At 41.1% G+C, this 23,359-nt stretch overlaps 1 protein-coding gene and 2 pseudogenes across 2 annotated transcripts; 1 reads left to right on the forward strand and 2 right to left on the reverse strand.

Annotated features, from left to right (window-relative positions):
* The window catches only part of LOC129162424 (uncharacterized), a 297,886-nt pseudogene that overhangs the window by 162,033 nt on the left and 112,494 nt on the right, over positions 1 to 23,359 (reverse strand).
* On the reverse strand, positions 5,292 to 21,992 carry LOC107372854 (endothelial zinc finger protein induced by tumor necrosis factor alpha). 2 transcript variants are annotated; one of them, XM_070548532.1, is made up of 3 exons: positions 21,732 to 21,992; positions 7,302 to 7,387; positions 5,292 to 7,222 (listed from the first exon to the last, which is right to left on the reverse strand). In XM_070548532.1, exon 3 carries the CDS (start codon positions 7,163 to 7,165, stop codon positions 5,486 to 5,488), a length of 1,680 nt encoding a protein of 559 aa, XP_070404633.1. In that variant the 5' UTR covers positions 7,166 to 7,222; positions 7,302 to 7,387; positions 21,732 to 21,992; the 3' UTR covers positions 5,292 to 5,485. The 2 variants fall into 2 exon arrangements, with proteins under 2 accessions (XP_070404633.1, XP_054589903.2); XM_054733928.2 differs by lacking the exon at positions 21,732 to 21,992 and having other exon boundaries at positions 7,302 to 9,260.
* On the forward strand, positions 9,242 to 10,654 carry LOC139066311 (general transcription factor II-I repeat domain-containing protein 2-like; annotated as a pseudogene).

The raw sequence follows: 23,359 nt of genomic DNA on the forward strand, positions 1-23,359 counted from the left end.
AGTCCTAGAACTGTCACTCTGGAACGAGCTGCCACCCTCAGATAGGCTGTCCCCATCTCTGCCAGTCGTTAAGAGTCGCCTTAAAACACACCTCCTCCGCTTGGCGTTTCCTGAACATGTTTGATTTTGGCCCTCTTTTATGTTGAATTTATTTCAGTTTTCATTGGTTCACTCTATCCATTGTTTTACACATTTGTCTTCTACTAGAATGTTTCACCTTTTTTGTAATTTGTATTTTGTAATTTGAATTGCTTTTATTTTTGATTTATTCAATATATTTACCTTCTACTGTACCATGTTCAGCGCCTTGGGCTTCCTGACAGGGTTGCGGAAGGCGCTTTATAAATAAAGCTTTGATTGATTGATTGATTAAAGTTTTTTCTCTGCTTCACACTCAAGTATTTATTATGGGGTTGTACTCTCTCTCTCACTTTACATTTTTAACTCACAATTTACTACTTTCTTCTCATTTTAAACATGTTTAAACATGTCGTCACTGGTCCGATCAGGCAGGGGGCCAGAGAAAATTATGGAGTCCGACATTGTTTTGGCAAACTTACATACCGAAGCTACATTAATTTTAGTGACCTCCGATTGGCGTAACCTGGTGTCATTACTGCCAGCGTGAAGAACAATCTTACAGTACTTAGGCTTATCCTTAGCCAGCAGTTTCAGGTAAGACTTAATGTCGCCCGCTCTGGTCCCAGGTAAACATCTATGGTTGCTGGAGTCTCTAATGCCACGTTTCTGACTAAACGTGTTCTTTGTATAATAGAAATAAAATATATTAGGATTACTGTAACTCACTGTGATCACAAAAATAAATCAGCTGATTAGCAATCATGAAAGGAGGTCTGGGAGGGGTTCACTCTTTTATTACAACACTTTTTCTTTTTAGATCTGTTACAAGGCCACCATGGCTGCCTGAGTCTTCAACATCAGCTACACAAAGAAGCAGGTGTAGCTTGGCCTCCCTGAAGTCAGTGTCTCCTGGTTCGATTGGGGCGGACTGAGGTGGAAAGACCTTCTCCCCTTCTTTTTCCACTCCCTGTGAGGAAGAGCAGCTCCTGATGTCCTTCTCATCCACTGTGGCGGCCATGACATGGGGGTGGTCAGCAGTGTGATGCTGGTCAACATGATGGAGAAGGACCTCCACCAGCTTCACCTTCTGCACCCTCATATGGTCATCTTCTTCTCATCCATCACCCAAAGGTGTAGCTGGAGGGCAGGTGTAAAACCTCCAAAAATGGACAAGACTGGAGTTTTGTCAACAGTGTTATGGCTACACTTATTTCTAATTAAATGGTGCAGTGGTTGTGCATCCTAACATCAGACACGACAGTCCAGGGATATTTTTGTCAATGTTCATTTCATAAATAAAGGAAATTATATTTTCTTAACTAATAATGCAAATTTTCTTAATGGCCAGCTCCAAAAGCAGTGAAAGACTTCTAACTGGGAGTCTCCCTGCTTTTGAATTTTGCCTTTAGAACAGATTTATTTTAAGGCACATAGTACAAACCTATCCCTGACTCACTCTGCAGCTCTCTGGGCCCCTTTTCTTGTTTTATTTTACCTTTTTCCAAATTTACTGACAGTGTGTCCTGTTAGTTTATAAAATCTTGTGTAAAACGATAAATGTTATTTTTTTCTCAATTACTGGAATTCTTTGGATAAGACATGAAAGTAAGGAAGAATCATATGGAAGCGTATGAATAACAGAATTAAATGATTATGCAGTAGCAGAAATAATTTTTAATTTTCACATTAGAACTGCCAAATTTGACTCATAAATAAAATTAATAAGCAATCTTCCAAACTTCTTTTAATTTTCTTCTTCATCATTGCTTATTCTGTGACTTAATGAGAAGTATAAAGAAAAAAAATTTAAGATTTAATTTTCTAATAACACTTCAGCAAATATTTAACTAAATTCTATTTGAAATGTCAAATCTGAAAATGAAAATACATGAGCAGAAACGCTTTTTCATTCTCACTACACAACTGCTTAGTGTGACTCACAATTAAAATGAAGAAGCATTTCTCCAAACTGCTTTTTAATTTTCTTCTTCATCATGGCTTAATCTGTGATTTCATGAAAAGTATAAAGAAAAAGACATTTGAGATTTAATTTTCTAATAACACTCCAGCAAATGTGTAACAAAATTCTATTTGAAATGTCAAATCTGAAAATGAAAATGCAGTAACATAAATATTTTCATTTTCACTTTACAACTGCTAAGTCCATCCATCCATCCATTTTATGAACCTGCTTGTCCATGTAGGGTCGCGGGGGTGCTGGTGCCTATCTCCAGTGGTCATTGGGCAATCAGGCGATGTACACCCTGGACAGAGTGCCTGGACACACACACACACTCACACCTAAGGACAATTTAGAGAGACCAATCAACCTGACTGTCATGTGTTTGGACTGTGGGAGGAAGCCAGAGGACCTGGAGAGAACCCACACATGCACAGGGAGAACATGCCAACTCCATGCAGAAAGGCCTTGGGCCGGGAGACAAACCCAGGACCTACTTGCTGCAAGGCAACAGCTCTAACCACTGCACCAATGTGCAGCCCCAACTGCCGAGTGTGACTCAAACTTAAAATTGGGGTGGGGGATGGGGGTGGGGGGAAGAACAGCGTGTGATTACAGACAAATGCATGAGAGAGATAGCAAACCTGTAGCAGCTTGATGGACAACTCTCCCCACGTTTTAAATTGCAAACATAACATTTCTGCTACGCTAAATAATGATTTCTCTATAGAACTACAAAGTCCGACTGGGGAGGAGAATAGGTCTGCTCTGTGGAGGGGGGCGGAGTTTGCAGCTCCTTCTCCAGACTTAAAAGAGAAAGTACCCAAAAATGGCTCATTCTCAGGCCCTGTCCACACGTAGCCGGGGATCTGCCAAAACGTAGATATTTTTCTACGTTTTGGCCTGTCACCCACACGAAAACGGAGTTTTTTCACACGAAAACGGATCTTTTTAAAAACTCCGGCCAAAGTGTGCAGCAATGAGAATTGCTCTTAACCGTGTGTTCCGACCGGAGTCTAGAAAGTGTAACACCGGAGGGTGAGAGATAGACACACATGTCTGATTATTGAGTGTTCAATAAAGGTTTGCCTCGGACGAGGAAAAGTCAACTGAGCATCTTGTGGAATTTATAGAGAGAACAAGATGAAACAAAGTGAAGATCTGCGTTTTCTCCGTTTTGGGTGTCTGCGTGTGGACAGACAGAACCGGAGTTTTAAGGTCCGCAACGTCACTTTCCGCGACAAAAAAATGCCGACATCACGTGCGCGACCTGTGTTTACACTAGCCGGAATCATGGAAGCCCTCAGAGCTGCGCCCTGTCACTACCCGATCCATCAATTGTCCGAGCGCTTTTTGCTTGTTTGTTTTTGCAAGCGGAATTACTGCTCCTTGCGGAAGACCACAGACGAAGGACGAGGTTAAGAATGGGGAAGTACTGCCGCCTACAGGTCTGGCATGTCCTTAACAACGTATTTATCCGGGTACGTGTGGACGGAGTTTGTTTTTAAAACGCGGTGGTGTGGATGCAAGTTTTTGGAGGGGCGGATATTCGTTTAAAAAAAAACCCGGCTACGTGTGGACTAGGCCTCAGACTCTCCTCAGAACAGGGGTAGATGAGGGGTCTGTAGAGCAGCAATAATGAGGAAATCAGACCAAAGAACTTCAATTCCACTGAGTTTAGACCCCAACTGATTGATTTAGATGTAAAATGGAAGAATTTAAAAGGATGATATGTCTCCTTTAAGGCTTTAAGAGTCAGTCTATTTATTCCTTTTATTTGTTTGAGCTGGAGTTAGCGTGCACATGCTCATCAGGAATGGTCTTTCCTTCATTTGGAAGCGATACACATACCTCTGTGTTTACCGACATAAACCTGTAAATTTCCTCCATGATGCACAGCGCCAGGAGGTGAACGGCCAGAGCAGCGTGAATCAAAAGCTGCATCCAACAAGGCCCAAGCAGCACGTTCAGGACCCAAACACCGCTTCAGGACTCACTCCAGCGTGGTCTCCAACAGGACTCGACCCACCAGCACCTCCAACAGGACTCAACTAGGTAACTTTTACTTTGAGTACATTTTACTTAAGATACTTTTTACTTTTACTTGAATAAAAATTTAGGCTAGTACTTTTACTTGTACTTGAGTAAAAAATTATCAAAGTATTGGTACTCGTATTTAAAGGTATAGCAATCAATGATTTTCTTCCAGGTGGATCACATCAACCATTGGTCCGCAAAAATGTAAATTTCTGGTGAAGCCAATCCTGGGTTAGTTTTCACTTCATGCCCATGCGTACTCTGTGCACCCCCGCTGTCTCATGGAAATCAGGAAGAGGGTAACGCGGTCCAGTCCACTCTCCACAGACGCTGCTGTTGCCGGTATTCTGCTAGAGAGGTAAGCTAACGTTCTGCATGCAGTTTTTAGAGCCTCTTATTACACATTACGGCCGGCAGCTACTTGTAAACAGGCGCTGGGAGAGTGTTGCGCAACGGGGAGAGGGTGGTTCTTTCCTGAAATTCAGAAACATCGATTGCTATACCTTTAGTAGGAAATTGTAGTAGTCTTTCCACCTCAGATTGCACCTAAGACAGTACAAAAACAGAAAGAATGGAAAAAATAAGCTGGATTAGTTGGTACCATTGCCGGTGGATGAATCTTCCTTGGTATGGGAGTGAAGTGAAGCAGCTAGACCGATGGAAGTGGCGGGTTTTGTCCAGTTTGCTGAGCGCCACATGAAGCTAACCTGCTTTTTCTACCATTCCATCCGATGCGTACCCTGTTGGCGTTAAACAGCAAAGTAAAACCTTCTAACTTGTACATGAACTTTTTCTATATGTCAGTGAAACTTGGATTTGTAATTACAGAAAGTACAATGTTATGTGTAGATGTGCGAGGGAGAGCCGCTACACCGTGCAGTGGAGCTAGATGAACTCTGGAATCGGTGAGCAAATCTTATGCTTTGTTATTTCAAATAAGTTTGCAACCTGAAAAACGTTAAAAACAACTCATTGTACATATTCTGGTTAATAACTGTTGCACAAAAGTCTGATTTTGGAAAACCAGATTTATACTTTTGCTAACTGTGAATCCGAGTTTCCATTTGTATTTGGATGACAAACAATATGGATAATTTAGGTATTAATTTTTGATCAGGTTTATTTGCATGACAGGTAATTACACGAGTAGATTAATCTGGTGACTTTGATGGCGACTTTTATGTTTAAACTCCAGAAACAGCGAACAACAAACTGAATAGTGAACAAAGAGATTTAATAAAACACTTTAGTGGCAAAAAACATTTCATTTTCAATCTTTTCTTCTCCAAACACAAAACATTTAATAAGACTGCTGCCTTTCATTTTAGTTAAAAGGGCTTCCAGATCAGTAGCACATTTCATTCAACACCCTTAAAAGTCCAAAAATATATATTTTATTTATGTTCATTAATTCTGTCCTGTGTGGACTTTCAAGTGTCTGTTTAAACTTGACTTTACACTAAATGTTTTTTCACAGAGCTCACAAGCAAAAGGCTTCTGTCCTGTATGGACTCTCATGTGAATGTCTAAATGGTCCTTTCGGATAAATCGTTGTCCACAATGCTCACAAGCAAAAGGCTTCCGTCCTGTGTGGACACTCATGTGAATGTTTAAACTTGACTTTACACTAAATCTTTTTTCGCAGAGCTCACAAGCAAAAGGCTTCTCTCCTGTGTGGACTCTCATGTGTGTGTTTAAACTTGACTTATCACTAAATCTTTTTTCACAGAGCTCACAAGCAAAAGGCTTCTGTCCGCTGTGGACACTCATGTGTTTGTTTAAACTTGACTTTACACCAAATCTTTTTTCACAGAGCTCACAAGCAAAAGGCTTCTGTCCTGTATTGATTCTCATGTGTGTGTCTAAAGTTCTCTTTAGGGTAAATCTTTGTCCACAGAGCCCACAAGCAAAAGGCTTATGTCCTGTGTGGACTCGCATGTGACTGTTTAAACTTGACTTTACACTAAATCTTTTTTCACAGAGCTCACAAGCAAAAGGCTTCTCTCCTGTGTGAACTCTCACATGTCTGTTTAAACTTGACTTATCACTAAATCTTGTTTCACACAGCTCACAAACAAAAGGCTTCTCTCCTGTGTGGACTCTAGTGTGAATGTCTAAATGGTGCTTTCGGATAAATCTTTGTCCACAGAGCTCACAGGCAAAAGGCTTCTGTCCTGTATGGACTCTCATGTGAATGTCTAAATGGTCCTTTCGGATAAATCTTTGTCCACAGAGTTCACAGGCAAAAGGCTTCTGTCTTGTGTGAACTCTAGTGTGACTGTTAAAATGAGTCTTCTGACTAAACTTTTTTCCACAAAGCTCACAAGCAAAAGGCTTCTCTCCTGTGTGAACTCTCATGTGTGTGTTTAAATGTCCCTTGTGTGGGAATATTTGTCCACAGACCTCACAAGCTAAAGGCTTCTGTACTGTGTGAACTGAACTGAAACTTTTTCCACAGTCGTCACAACTAAATGATTTTAGTTTTGTCGGAACTTTCCCACTAGAGTCTACATTTTGCTTCACTCTAACACGTTTCTTTTCAACACAACAGCTTGAAGACTTCAGTCTTGAATGACTTGTCACTCTCATGTGTTTCTGGAGAGACCGCTCATGGAGGAACTGTTCATCACACTCTGGGCAGCTGAAAGATTTGACAGCCTTAACATGTGATTTAGAAGACCTGGTATCCTTCCAGTCTTTGTTATGATCTTTGGTGTTTGGCTTAGAATCTGACAAGAGTTTCAGTTGACAGTCAGAATTGTTGCCATCCTGGTCATCATCTTCATCGTTGCTGACTTCAGTCTCTGAAGAGTTAGAATCATATTCATAAAGATTTAGATCTGGATTCCTGGTAGTTTCTGCTCCTCCACAGTCCTCTCTACCACTTTCTGCTTTCATCTGGTCAGTGGTGCTGCTGGTTGGGAGATCTCTGTCTTTAGGTTGGTTCTGATCAAACTGTGACAACAGAACTTCTCTTCCTTCTTCCTTAACCTGATGAGAAACTGCAGAGAATGAAATGTTGGTGGCATCAGTTTTAATCTCATCAAGCTGCTCCTCCTCTTCCTGCTTCATGTTGAGGGGCTCCATGTCCTTCTGGTTCAAAGGAGGCCTCAGTTCTTCAGGAGTACTTCCTTCTTCCTTAAACTGACACAAAACTACAGAGAATGAATTATCACAGTTTAAAATGAATTTAAATATAACAAAACTTTAAAATGTATTTTACTTTGAAAAACCAGTACTGCCGTTTTTTCCCCGTGTGCGAAGGAGCCGGCTTCTGTGCGGTGCACTGCTCTCGCGAGTTAAAGAAAACTACAGGGAGAGAAAAGGTGGAAGAAAGGAACCTTACGTTAGAAGAAGGCATTTTTAGTTCAGACCTGTGAAAACCAGCTTCATGCTAACGCACGCTGCTACATGTGAACAGTAACGTAGTCAATGTGGTCTGTCGTTAATGCGTAATTCCAGATCGGTAACAGCGTACAGCTTAATGTCGGGTCTTATTCCCACCGAGACTCATTTCTGCTCACATTTTCAGAAGAAGAGGAAGGAAGCCGAGGAAGATGTTGAGGTAACGTTAGATGAAGATGCTCATTGTTCTTTATCGTGACCCAGTTCCCTCTGAGTGATCTGTACCGTGATACGTGTGATATTCCCAACGTTCCTATTGGTGATTGAAGGGAATCTAACATGTGGCTAATATATTAGACAAGTAGGCTGAAGTGGAGGAGGTGAGTGAAGGAGAGACAAGTGGAGAGGCAGAGCAAGGAGCAGCATGATGATGGAGAGAGCAGCAGGGAAGCAGAGAATCTGGCTGGGACCCAAAATGTTCCTCCCATGGCTGTAGCACAACAGTCAAGCATTACAATTTATGTCAAGTTAAATAAATATTTTATTTAATTTTAATTAAGCATAAGCTGTTTTACACACTCCTGCATTAATGTTCACCAAAAACACACAGTCTCATGTCTCACAACGACCGTCTCCATACGTCTCTACCACCCTGCATTTAGGGGCGTGGTCCTGGTCAACACAATCTCCTGAACTCCAAACTGAAGGTCAGAATGGGAAAGAAAGGTGATTTAAGCTATTTTCAGCGTGTTGTTGGTGCCAGACGGGCCAGTTTGAGTATTTCTCAAGGGTTTACAAAGAATGGCGTGAAAAGGGAAAAACATCCAGTATGCGGCAGTCCAGTGGGCCAAATGCCTTGTTGATGCTATAGGTCAGAGGAGAATGGGCCGACTGATTCAAGCAGATAGAAGACCCTAACCCTCGTTACAACTGAGGAACGCAGCAAATCAGAATCAGAATCAGAATCAGAAAAGGTTTATTGCCATTGTTAGTGAACAAACGATTCACAAACTAGGAACTTGCTTCGGTACTAACGTGCTACATATAACATGAATAATATAATTAAAAAATAGAATAAAGTAGAATAAAATACAATAAACTAGCATAAAACTTTGCTATAAAAAATGGCAGGTAAAGGTAATATGGCCGATAACGTGATGTTATGTCAAGTACCGAAGACGAGCATGGTTGTGTGTTTATAAGCTGTTCACAAGCCTAACGGCAGATGGAAAGAAGCTGTTCTTATGGCGAGAGGTTCTGGTCCGGATGGACCGTAACCTCCTGCCTGAGGGAAGCGGCTCAAAAAGTCTGTGACCCGGGTGAGAAGGGTCAGCTGCTATCCGACCTGCACGCCCACGAGTTCTGGAGACGTACAGGTCCTGGAGAGATGGAAGGCTGCAGCCAATCACCTTTTCAGCAGAGCGCACAATGCGCTGCAGTCTGTGTTTGTCCCTCAGACTGCAGTGCATTGTGCCATAAAGCGTCACCGTGCGGAAAGTGAATGCGTCAAGCATAAACCAAGCTTTAGTGTGGAGAAAGTTTGGTTGTAATGAAAGAATACAATCTAAGAAGGCACCATGAAACGTCTAAGAAACACACAGACAAAGACAACAATATGGACACGGAACAAAGGCTACAGAAGGTGGAAGAATTAAAACGAGGTCTTAAGTCCCAGCAGGTTCTGTTCACAAAGCGAAGCTGCCGTCAAGGCGAGTTTTATTGTGGCAGAAGAGGTCGGAAAATCCGCTCGGCCATTTACAGAGGGAGAGTTTAGTTTGTAACGCAGTGTGCCCAGTCAAAAGGCAACTATTTTCAAACATGAGCCTGAGCAGAAACACTGTTGCTGAACGTGTAGACCAGCCTTCCACCAATCTAAAGGAACAGCTTGTGGGAAAGGGAAAAGATTTCATCGCATATTCCCTTGCTGTGGATGAGAGCACCGACACATCTGACGTTGCCCAGCTGTCAATTTTTATTCGTGGAGTGGACTCCAGCCTGAGCATTACAGAAGAGCTTTTGGCATTACGTCCTATGCATGGCACAACTTCAGGACAAGATCTGTATGAAGAGGTATCCAGATGTGTAAGTAAGATGGGCCTGCCTTGGGAAAAACTCGTGGGATTGATGACAGACGGAGCACCCGCGATGTGTGGGCACAAGAATGGATTGGTGGCAAGGATGCGTGAGAGGATGCAGGAGCAAAACGTCACAGGTGAGCTGAAAGCTTATCACTGCATAATACACCAGGAGTCGTTGTGTGGCAAAGCCTTGAAAATGGAACATGTAATGAGCACCATAACGCGCGCGGGCGGTTAACTTAATCAGAGCAAGAGGTTTAAATCACCGCCAGTTCAAGGCATTTCTGGGCGAGTTAGATACAGAGGATGGTGACTTGCTCTATCACACAGAGGTGCGATGGCTAAGCCAGGGAAAGGTGCTGCAAAGATTTTTCGAGCTGCGTGAGGAGATCTGTCTGTTCATGGAAAGCAAAGGGAAAGACACAACAGAGCTCCGAGATGAAAATTTTCTGTGTGAAATGGCATTTCTGTGCGACATCACGAGCTGTGGGAGACGCAGATGCGGAAAGAAAACTTGAGCCACTTTCCCAGTTGCCAGACCATGAAAGAGAAGCTCTCTACCGCCGTGTTCCCAAGTGCACAGTTTGCTGACAAACTCAACATACTTGCCGCCGACTTCCGACGCCGATTTGCTGACTTTGAAGCCCAAAAATGCAGGTTTCAACTGCTCAGCAATCCTTTTGCAGTTGACGTGGAAAGCGCACCACCAAACCTACAAATGGAGTTGATTAGCTTCAGTGCAATGACACATTGAAGGAAAAGTATGAGCGAGTGGGTGCTGCTGAGTTTGCACGTTTCATTCCCGACACAATGGCCGAGCTGCGCATCCAAGCTGCTCAGACGCTCTCTATGTTTGGCAGCACATACCTGTGCGAACGACTGTTCTCTTTGATGAAGCTAAACAAAACATCACACAGGAGCCGTCTCACTGATCAGCACCTTCACTCAATCTTGAGGATTTCCTCAGCTCAGAGCCTTACCCTGAACATTGATGAGCTTTTACAAAAGATGAGACACCATCAAGTATCAGGCTATCCTCAGACAAGTGAGCATCACAGAGCATTAACGTATTTTTAGTTTTTAATTCAGTTAAAATTTTACATTTGTTTCTACAAGACGTGATTTTTCTTTAGAGGAAGTATTGTTTTGTCAGTGTGCCATATATTTTTGCATTTTATTTTATTGTATTGTATTTTATTTCTTTATATTTATTTTAGTTAATGGACTCAGGGGAAATAGCAGATAAGAGCCATGAGAAAGAATACAACTGATTTGATTTATTCTATATTTTTTCATTTTACTATTTGAAGCAGTAATTGGTAGGATAATAGAGCAGCACAATATTGCATTTTCAGTTTATAATGCATGCAGTTTCATTTATGCATTTATCTTGATATAAGGAACATGTTTTGTTTTGAAGGAAAATTGCTGTTTGCTGTTTGCCTGTTGAAAATGTTTTCTTTTTAATTTACTGACAGCCTAAAGAAAATATTACTTTATTCATTTAATGTACAGGACATGCGATTTTTCTTTGAAGGCAGTTTGTTCTTGTCTGTGTGCCTGCTGAAAAATGTTTTCCCGATTATTGATTTAATCATTAAATAATACACTGTGTTAGGTCTTGGTTCAATAAGCTATGTGCAAACATTTTAATATGTTTTAATAAACATTGAACCAGTCCGGCCCTCGGCTTATAGGCAATTTGTATTTTTGGCCCTCTGTGTATTTGACTTTGACATCCCTGATGTAGGTGAAAGCTGGTGTGTAAATGACAAACAAGGCTTGGGCACCACTCGGGTGGTAAGTCGTCAAGTATTTACCGCCCAACGAGAAAATTTGGCGCTCGGGCGCTTTAAAGGTCCACCCATGTGCATGCATGTTTAGAAGACAAGAACAGCGCTGACACAGCATTAATAAGCCCTGGATGATTAGAAAATAAAAACTGCACACAAGACATGCCTGGTTAGTCAATAAAACACACACTTGCCTACCAGAAGAAGTCATTCGCTCTCATCTTCCTCTTGCGCACTAAAGCCATTAAAGTCCTCTTCTTCAGTGTCGGAGTTGAACAGCCTCAGAAGAGCTTCGTCACAAACCTTTTCTGTGGCGATGTCCGTGTTGCTGTCATCATCCCCAGGTGAAGCTGGCTTGAATGAGTTCTTCCCGCTGCCGTCTCCAGCGCCGAACCATGGATTCATTCATGCCAAGCTTACGTGCGGCAGCACTGTTTCCCTCCTTTACTGCCAGATCGATGGTCTTCAGCTTAAACGCGACATCATATGAACTCATACGTGTAGTTACCATGATGAGGGGGTAGGGATTTGAAAAACATTCTTCGTCCTGCCGGCTGCTTGCATGTGCTAAATTAAAATGAGCACTTTCTTCGACTTCCACTTTTGACTTCCACCTGTTTCACTTTCTGCTAAAGCGCCCCCTAGTGGCAGGTGAAGGAAAATATTCAGTAAAGCCACACCTCATTATAAGCCGCATGGTTCAAAGCGTGGGAAAAAAGTAGCGGCTTATAGTCCGGAAAATACGGTAGCAAACTCTGGGGAATCTAACAACACACACAAGTTTAGGGACAGACGATCTCTATAAGAATTAGGGTTGTCACGATACTAAAATTTCAAACTCGATTCGATACTGGGGGGGGGGGGGGGGACTCGGTACTCGATTTCGATACTATTTAAAAACACCAATTTATTGAACAAGTTAATTCAAAAAATAGCATTCCTCAATTTATATTGCAAAAATTAAATGTTAAGAATTAAGTGTATAAAGTGCTTAAACATTTCAAGTATCAGCATTTTTTAAAAAGTGCATACAAAAACTGGCGAAAGTTAACACTTTAAATCATGAATTGTCTCACTATATATACACTATTTGCAGAGGGATGTTTTGCTGCTTAAATTCTGTTTAAGTAGCATTTTTGTCATAATGCTGTAATGCCATATGTTTTGTTCTGTACTTTTGAACAACTCTGTTGGTCAATAAAGGGAGAAAATGAATTTCTCCACGGTAGGACAAAGGTACATCTAATCTTAATAAAAACTGATTGGCACACGGCAGTGATGTCACTAAAGCGCCGGTTAGATTAGCCGTGGACCCGCTCTAAACGAACAGGGGAATCACGTTAATGATTCCTAACAAAACCTTTCGACATGAAGATGTTTTGGTGCAGATAATGTCTTATTTCGAGGCTGCACCATGGGTGCCCGTCCGCACCCGTTATATGGATATACACTGATGGCGATTCGCCAATGGATCTAAATACGCTGTCATGCTTGTCCGTGTACTTGAAGAAGGCTGTGTATATGTGAGACTCCATAATATCGATACCACAGGGATGGAATATCTAATTTAGATACCACTTTTACTATCGATTTATATCTAGGTATTGATTTTTTTGACAACATTAATAAGAATATTAAAATGCAGCAATAAATAAAACGTAATACTTGTGCTTTGTAACAAAGTAACACGCTGTGGAAGTTAACTTGGTGAACTTATTCACCCTGGACAGGAAATAATTGCACAAAAGAAACATAAATAAGAATAAATAAATAAAGAAGTTCCAAAACAATAATTTGTGTTCAAAGTTCAAGGGAGTGGAGCCACACCACATGAGTTCATATGGCTGGCGCCATCTGCTGGATAAGTAGTGCATATCGGCCATCTTTTTGGCCGATAGCCGATACTGTTAATGACCCCAATATCGGCCGATAATATCGGCCGACCGATGTACCGGTCAGGCCCTAGTCTTAATGTTGGAGAAAAATGTTGAGAAGTAATTAAAATTGCACCCACATTTTCTAAGGTAACACACATTTCTTTTAACAACGGTAGTTTTTGCATCTTTACCGTTCCTGCTTGAGGTGGCGAGACTTTGATAACGTTACTGTGGCCGAGCTCAGGATGCATCTGTCTGTGTTGCGAGTCCCCACATGCCAAAGACAGTGGCAAGCTGAAACACACTGGACTGGCTTGTGCGAGCAAAATCAGCCAGTCGACAGGAGTTGGGCTGCAGGTCAAAAAACTGTGGTCAGAAACAAGGGTCACACAAGGGTCACAGGGACAAGAGGACAGAACTGGGCGAAAGGTCAAGAGACTGACCCAACCTCTTTGCCCCACCCCTGGCTTGGAAAGATGGGATTGGAGGAGAACAGAGTGAAGACAAGCCCATCAGATCCAGAAGCCCTCTCGGGAACATTGGAGAGAAACTGAAGAATGCTGCAAAAGATGATGTAATGACCTGTGTTAAGAAGAATGCTGCATGTAGTGAAAATGACACCAAATGTTTTGTGTTGAGCTACAAAGTGTGTATCTGGTAAATGACCCCATGACCTTAAGCTGGCCCAGGAAGGGTATATAAGAACAGCTCTGAACAGCAGAGACAGAGCGGACAGCAGCTGGGGCAGAGGACAAGAAGAGACAGAGCAGATTTGGAGGGGTCATCCCCCGTCCAAACCTGGATGGGGGGTGACAGACTTTTTTGGAAGAAGAGACTTGGGAGAGTTTTGGGGAGATTCTGAGAAGACAGGAGCTAGTGTAAACTAACTCTTATTTAATCATTTTGAACTAATTCCTCCTTGGGGGATAGCAGTTGTTTTCTATTTACCCATTTTTGTATTTTGATTTTGTAATAAACCTTTTTTGAAAAAGAAACATAATCCTGATTCTTTCAGGTTTTCTCTAAAGCTTCACGAGTGGGGGCTCTGATCATTAATTGCACAGAGGTAAGCACATTAATTATGGGTTCTGGAATTATCAGGACTTACTTTACGGTTTGTGACAGATTAATATAAAGAAACCTTAAGATAACGGGATTGCTTAAAAAGAAGTGAGCTACTACAGAAGGAAAGGTCTTACATATTATTTCACCTTTAAAATAAAAGATATGATTCTAACTTAGGACGCCCAAACCAGGATCTAATACTATAATACTCACCGACATCCCCATCGAACCCTGATGGATGCACCGTCTCATAAGTTCTAACGGAACTAGGTTTTAAAGGAACCGGTAAATGGGACGGGCACGCAATATCTGGAGCGCGTCAACGATCAGAGCTCTGTGCCTCACAGCTCTAAATAATCCCCAGAGAGTCCACATAGATAATTTAATATAAGCAGTACCAGGATCGTTTTCGGGCTAAAAAATAGTCTACAGTCCATCTTCCCTAATGTGTTTGTGGCCCTGCGGATCTTTCTAACTCTACCAGTTACAAATTGTGAAGGGGAACGATCATTTTCACAAATGGCAAGAATAAAAAATGACCTGAGAACAACACAAACTCAACAGTGTCTCAGTGCACTGTCACTGATGACTATTGAATCTCAGCTTGTCAGGAATCTGGACTTGGATGACATTGTAAATGGATTTACTAATAGAAAGGCCAGAAAGCAGTTTTTCTGAAGGCAAGAGAGGAGACCAACAAGAGGAGACAAAAAGAGGAGTAAGAGACAGGAGACAAGAGGAGGAAAGAGACAGGAGACAAGAGGAGGAAAGAGACAGGAGACAAGAGGAGGAAAGAGACAGGAGGAGACAAACAAAATGCATGCAGATATTTCATCTTTTCAACTTTTTTTTTTTTTTTTTACTAACGCTGTTTTAGAACATCCAAACACCCCACGTAGCCATGCACTAACTCACACACACAAGCAGACCCACTGCTGCCATGCTGCTTAGCAGTAACATATAGCAGCAGCTGTTATCTGTTTGTTGGTTTTATTCGTGGCTCATGATGGCCAAATGAGTCGAAATGTGCATGTGCTGATTATGAGAATCGGCGAGAGCTGAAAATGTGGGAGAGCGCTAATTGTCCGCAGTAAAAATATTAACAAAGACAATGTAGCACCTGCTAAATGTAGCCGTCGTGGACATTATTACAACATTGTTGAAGTGCTTGCAAAAGCAAAATGACAACGGACTCTTGATAGTCAAGTTTAATGCCTCGTCCTGTTTGAACGTTAGCTTGTTGATCTTATAGATCTAAGTTGCACCATCTAATGACTACAAAAATGTGCAGCATTTTGTGTTAAAACCTCTTTTTTAACAAATCTTGTAGATTAAATATTTTGAAAAAACACTGAAATACAGATCTTCAAATTATTATTTTGATATTATGCTTTCTACATAAATATTTTTGTAATTATTTTAATTTATCTGTGTTGTATGTGTGATTTATGTTTTCAGGAACAAACAGAAAAGTCTGGAGGACTACTGTCAGAAAAGAACACCCTGCACCCCCCAGGAGGTGGCTGTACTTACCGAGAGCGTCCTATCTATGATTCTGAAAGACATGAGACCACTTGCTGTGGTTGAGGGTGAAGGATTCAAAGAAATGCTGACCACTTTTCAACCAGGTTACACTTTGCCTTCTAGGCGCCATTTTACAAGCATGATGGAGAGAAAATATCAAACTTCAGTTGAGAAACTAAGGAACAAACTAAAAAATGCCTCATCCAAAATCTCCTTTACCACTGATGCTTGGACAAGTCTAGTCACAGAGTCCTACTTAGGAGTAACTTGTCATTTCATCAATGACAATTGGGATCTTCTCTCCTTCAATTTAACAACACTCCCAGTTGAAGAGCGCCACGCTGCAGAAAACCTTGCCTCCTGGGTGGCGATAATGTCCTTGCCATTGTGCATGATACTGCAAAGCCCCCTTCAGACAGGCCATGAAAAACGGAAATGTTCCGGAATCTGTCCGTAAGACCTTTCTATCTGAATACAAACATCCGGATAACGTGTTCCGGAATTTATCCGGACGAAGCCCCTAGTAACAGGTCCGGACTTGTTACGGACAGGCTGGCTGCTTCAGACTGGTGAGGTAAAGTTCCGGACAAGAGGGAGGGGGAGGAGGAGGGGACCGGGGGACGCTGTGCGCACCTAGATAGCCCGCTGCTGTAGCATGCGGCGAACCACGGCAGCTCGCCTCCTACGGTACCGCCTAGACGCGCGACGGAGCGCTTCACACCGCTTCAGTGATTCCTTTAACCATTGAGCTTCATCATCCAGGTCTCTTATGCGTCTTCGTGTGCGCAGAATTATGCTTAAGCGCCTCGTGATTTTTATCTTGAGAGGCGCTATAGAGATGATATTTTCTTCTTCTTCTTCTTCTTAACATGAGTCCGATTCTCCCCCCCCCCCCCCCCCCCCCCCCCCCCCCCCCCGCCGTCAGACATCTGGAACTTTTCCCTGCTGTGTGAACGCAGCCGAAAGGACAAGTTCCGGTACAAAAGTGGTGTGTCTGAGAAAACAGTTCCGGTTAAAAACCGGATTGAATTGTCCGCAAATGTTCCAGAATGTCTGTCTGAAAAGGGCTCAAGTAACATGGCTGCAGCTCTCCACATCCTGGAAGAGAAGTTTGGAGTGGTGTCCTATCGGTGTGCTGGGCATACACTGCAGCTGGTTGTAAACCATGCACTGAAAGACCCCAAGATTGATAAGGCACCATCAGCTGCACGGGGCCTCGTAAAGCACATCAGGAAAAGTGAGCCAGCTAGCATCAAGCTTAAGGAGAAGCAAAAATAGATGGGTACAGCTGAGCATGAACTAATCCAGGATGTAGCTGTCAGGTGGAAGAGCTCATACTACATGATTGAACGTCTGTTGGAACAGAGATGGCCAGTAGTTGCGACGCTGTCAGATCCAGAAGTCACACAGCGTGGGAAACAGTACCTGGATCTGAAAAATGATCAGTGGATTCTTCTGGGTGAGTTGAAGGAGGTACTCAAGCCTTGTGAGCAAGCCACTGATGTTCTTAGTGGACAATCTTATGTCACAGCCTCTGTTCTCCCCCCACTGCTGAAGGGTCTTCTGAAATCCACTCAAAACAAATCCTTCGATTCTGCTGCGGTGAACATTTTCCAGAACAGTGCAGAAGAGGAAATCACGTCAAGGTGGCAGCCAGAGGTATCTGCATTTCAAGAAGATGGGAAAAATGTGTCACTCATTGCTGCTGCCCTCGATCCACGTCTTCGTAAACTGAAATTCCTTTCTCCAGAGGATGCTCTGAAACTGCAAGTAAGAGTACAGAAGGATGCACTTGACCTCAAAAGGGAGCAGAGATCACAGCTTCAGCAGGCAACTGTGGGGCAGGAAGCCTCAGCAAGTCCCCCAACAAAGAAGAGGTCTGTGTGTTGGACACGTTGTTGGGTACCGATTCTGAGGAGGAAGATTGTAATGAAAACATTGACCAGGGTGGGGACGGAGAAAATGAGACAGTGAGGAAAGAAGTACTGTTGTACTTTGGGGAAGCACCTATTCCAAGGGATAATGACCCCCTTACATGGTGGAAGAATAATGCTACAAGATTCCCCACACTGGCTACTTGAGCCAAATCATGTCTGGCTGTACCTGCCGCACCAACACCCTCTGAAAGGGTTTCTTCTGTTGCTGGAAACATCGTCACCAAAAAAAAGGGCAAGCCTGACTGCTGAGCATGTAGACATGCTAACATTCCTTCACACCAATGCATAACTGCTTCATGTGATGAATATGATTGGACACACACACACACACACACACACACACACACACACACACACACACACACACACACACACACACACACAGAAACAAGAGAGAAGGCAGCAAAACGGATGTTATTTTTTTAAAGAGCACTTTTTTTGCAGAGAGCAAAGTGAATGTTATATTTTTTTTGTTCAAAGACACCATTACTGCTGTTTATTTTATTTATTTTTTGTTGTTTTGCACAAAATTTAATTTCTTGTTAAATGCTACCTCTAAAATTAGATTGTACTACTACTTTATTGTGGATTTTTTAAAATTAAAACAACAATGCATAACTACTTCATGTGATGAACAAAAGAAAAGGCAAAATTGATTTTATTTTGAAAATGAACAACACTTTTTTGCAGAAAGCGAAGTGAATGTTAGATTTTGTTTGTTAAAAGACGCCATTGCTGCTATTTATATATTTTTTGTTATAAAATTTCCTTGATTTATATGAATATTTTGCACAACATTTAAGTTTTTGTTAAATGTTATCTCTAACATAAGATTGTACTACCATTGCAACAACTTTATTTTAGAATTTATTTTATTAAAATGTGTTCAAATGAAGAAATTTGCATTTATTTCATTGAGATACATAAATTAGTAATAATCAAACTTTTATACAAGTCAAATAATTGGGAAATAATCAATAATTTAATCTAATCAAAATCTAATCAAATTAACAAATTAATCGTTAGATTAATCGATGCATCGAAAAAATAATCGCTAGATTAATCGATTACAAAAATAATCGTTTTGCCCAGCCCTAGTTCCAATCACTTCAATGGTGACAGCTGCATAACTTAAGCACCTTGGCATGCAGACTGCTTCTACAAACAAGTGCCAAAGCATGCTACCTTTGTTATTATAAACTACAAGCATAAGAACTATGTGCCAAAGCATGCTACCTTTGTTATTATAAACTACAAGCATAAGAACTATGTGCCAAAGCATGCTACCTTTGTTATTATAAACTACAAGCATAAGAACTATGTGCCAAAGCATGCTACCTTTGTTATTATAAACTACAAGCATAAGAACTATGTGCCAAAGCATGCTACCTTTGTTATTATAAACTACAAGCATAAGAACTATGTGCCAAAGCATGCTACCTTTGTTATTATAAACTACAAGCATAAGAACTATGTGCCAAAGCATGCTACCTTTGTTATTATAAACTACAAGCATAAGAACTATGTGCCAAAGCATGCTACCTTTGTTATTATAAACTACAAGCATAAGAACTATGTGCCAAAGCATGCTACCTTTGTTATTATAAACTACAAGCATAAGAACTATGTGCCAAAGCATGCTACCTTTGTTATTATAAACTACATGCATAAGAACTATGTGCCAAAGCATGCTACCTTTGTTATTATAAACTACAAGCATAAGAACTATGTGCCAAAGCATGCTACCTTTGTTATTATAAACTACAAGCATAAGAACTATGTGCCAAAGCATGCTACCTTTGTTATTATAAACTACAAGCATAAGAACTATGTGCCAAAGCATGCTACCTTTGTTATTATAAACTACAAGCATAAGAACTATGTGCCAAAGCATGCTACCTTTGTTATTATAAACTACAAGCATAAGAATTATGTGCCAAAGCATGCTAGCTTTGTTATTATAAACTACAAGCATAAGAACTATGTGCCAAAGCATGCTACCTTTGTTATTATACACTACAAGCATAAGAACGATGTGCCAAAGCATGCTACCTTTGTTATTATAAACTACAAGCATAAGAATTATGTGCCAAAGCATGCTACCTTTGTTATTATAAACTACAAGCATAAGAACTATGTGCCAAAGCATGCTACCTTTGTTATTATAAACTACAAGCATAAGAACGATGTGCCAAAGCATGCTACCTTTGTTATTATAAACTACAAGCATAAGAATTATGTGCCAAAGCATGCTACCTTTGTTATTATAAACTACAAGCATAAGAACTATGTGCCAAAGCATGCTACCTTTGTTATTATAAACTACAAGCATAAGAACTATGTGCCAAAGCATGCTACCTTTGTTATTATAAACTACAAGCATAAGAACTATGTGCCAAAGCATGCTACCTTTGTTATTATAAACTACAAGCATAAGAATTATGTGCCAAAGCATGCTACCTTTGTTATTATAAACTACAAGCATAAGAATTATGTGCCAAAGCATGCTACATTCGTTATTATAAACTACAAGCATAAGAACTATGTGCCAAAGCATGCTACCTTTGTTATTATAAACTACAAGCATAAGAATTATGTGCCAAAGCATGCTACCTTTGTTATTATAAACTACAAGCATAAGAATTATGTGCCAAAGCATGCTACCTTCGTTATTATAAACTACAAGCATAAGAACGATGTGCCAAAGCATGCTACCTTCGTTATTATAAACTACAAGCATAAGGACGATGTGCCAAAGCATGCTACCTTTGTTATTATAAACTACAAGCATAAGAATTATGTGCCAAAGCATGCTACCTTTGTTATTATAAACTACAAGCATAAGAACTATGTGCCAAAGCATGCTACCTTTGTTATTATAAACTACAAGCATAAGAACTATGTGCCAAAGCATGCTACCTTTGTTATTATAAACTACAAGCATAAGAACTATGTGCCAAAGCATGCTACCTTTGTTATTATAAACTACAAGCATAATAATTATGTGCCAAAGCATGCTACCTTCGTTATTATAAACTACAAGCATAAAAATTATGTGCCAAAGCATGCTACCTTCGTTATTATAAACTACAAGCATAAGAATTATGTGCCAAAGCATGCTACCTTCGTTATTATAAACTACAAGCATAAGAACTATGTGCCAAAGCATGCTACCTTTGTTATTATAAACTACAAGCATAAGAATTATGTGCCAAAGCATGCTACCTTTGTTATTATAAACTAGAAGCATAAAAATTACGTGCTAAAGCATGCTACCTTTGTGAATATGACCTACAAGCACACTTTAATGGGTAAAAAGAAGTGTCAAACCGTACTGGCTTCATGAATATCAGCTACAAACATACTCGGATTGGCAAAGTTAAGTGGTAAACTGTCATACCTACTTAAATTTGTGCTGGAATTATTGTTTGGCAGCATAAATGTGCATAAATTACGTACAGTAGGACATTTTGCCAAAGTAGGGCAGTTTGTCATGAGGCAGCGTAAAATTATCCTACGGGTAGGACGTTTTGTCAAAGTAGGACGTTTTATCAGAACACCGGCCCTGCCCAACAGTGAGCTTAGCTGCGTGTGACTGATGCAGAGTTGGTTTTTATATCTTCAGAGAGACAAAAACTAGCCTCACTTCATTCAGAGATTGTTCTTTAAAACTCGTATTAAATCCGCTGTGCTGACGCACTTTAACCACTTAGTCGCGCTGCTCTTTAGCTGATATGGGATTTATTTACTGGATGCTAACATCACATCACACTCACGGAGTAACACACACAGGCGCTCTGCTGCTACAGTCAGTGGAAGGTTATCATCTGGTGTAAAAAGGCGTTCATCACAATTCCCAGATCACGTTTTATTCCACGAAAATCGTCCGAATCCACATTAATCTGGGTGCTAACTTTACTAGCATGTTGTGCTAGCGTTAGCAGGTGGGATGCTAATGCTAGCACGCTGCTAATGCCCGTAAATGAACGTGTACAGTAAAGTTAGCCGACATTTTAGAGTGATATGAAGCTTACCGCTCTGCTGCTGTGTCGAGCTGGGTCCAGCCAGCCGCGGGGCCTTTCTGCTGGGCTAAACTAGTTCGTGTCGCACCGCCACGGCTCAACAAAAGCCACCACACCTATAAAACACACTTTTGTTGCCTTTTCTAAGAGATGGTAATGACTCCAACTTGTTTCCGTTTCGGATCTTTATTCCGGGTTACTGTTGGCCGCAGCCCACGTCTTAACTCCAGCAGAAAACTGGTGTCAAGGCAAGCCAGAGTCCAGTTTGTTTTCTGTTCCCCGTCTATTCAAGTTATTACGGGAATGGATGTGGAAACCGGATTTCAAAATAAAATTCAACTTCGAGTGAATTATCAGATATTTTAATCACTGTGGGGTTGTACACTGTTGATCTAAAGTGGAATTACCCAGTGGAAACAGCAACTTTCTATTTTAGAGCATTTTGAAATCAGTGAAAGTTTGGTCATATATGGGCAATTTAAAAAGGCCTTTATTTTGGAAGGCAACATCAGAATGACTTGATATTTATATGGTATCACTGCGGGGTTGTATTCTGTTGATGTAAAGTGGAATTACCTTGTGGAAACAGCAACTTTCTATTTTAGAGCATTTTGAAATCAGTGAAAGTTTGGTCATATATGGGCAATTTAAAAAGGCCTTTATTTTGGAAGGCAACATCAGAATGACTTGATATTTATATGGTATCACTGTGGGGTTGTATACTGTTGATGTAAAGTGGAATTACCCTGTCGAAACAGCAATTTTCTATTTTAGAGCATTTTGAAATCACTGAAAGTTTGGTTGTATATGGGAAATTTAAAAAGGCCTTTATTTTGGAAGGCAACATCAGAATGACTTGATATTGACAAGGTATCACTGAGGGGTTGTATCCTGTTGATCTAAAGTGGAATTACCCTGTGGAAACAGCAATTTTCTATTTTAGAGCATTTTGAAATCACTGAAAGTTTGGTCGTATTTAGGCAATTTAAAAGGCCTTTATTTTAGAAGGCAACATCAGAATGACTGCCCAACGGAAGAAGACAGAAAGTCAGTGGACAGGGTGAGGGTGTCTAAAAACAGTAAGCCTGCTAAAAATAGATCTCAGCATGTCACTAAGCCGTTTGCTGCACAAAATACTAAGAGCTCAGCTTCAAATGTGGATGCTCCCCATCACACCCAAAGCGAGATTGTCCTGCTAATGAGGGGAAATGCCACTCATGTGGGAAAAAGGGACATTTTAGCCGCATGTGTCGGAGTTCAAAAGGGGTTCATGAGGTTACACAAGAGGAGGGAAAAGAGGTTTTCCTCGGCAGCGTAACAACAGAGGGTGATCCCTGGATGGTCGACATCAACATTCAAGATAAAAACATGATGTTTAAGATCGACACAGGCGCTAATGTCACAGTTATACCGCGCACTGTTTTCAAAGGGCTATTTGAAAATAATCCTCCCAGGCTCCAGAAAGCATGAAAACAACTCCTAGGACCTGGGAAAATCCCGTTGACAGTTGAGGGCGTCGTCAAACTGCGGCTGCAGAGAAAGGAGAGTGGAGATGGAGGATGTTTATGTGGTTCGTCCCCTGCACACCGCCTTGCTGGGAAGACCTGTGAGCTGTAAGTTGGGGCTCGTTGCACGTCTGG

This window comes from Nothobranchius furzeri, chromosome 2 (assembly GCF_043380555.1).
Source record: "Nothobranchius furzeri strain GRZ-AD chromosome 2, NfurGRZ-RIMD1, whole genome shotgun sequence".
In the NCBI taxonomy this organism is placed as follows: Eukaryota; Metazoa; Chordata; class Actinopteri; order Cyprinodontiformes; family Nothobranchiidae; genus Nothobranchius; species Nothobranchius furzeri.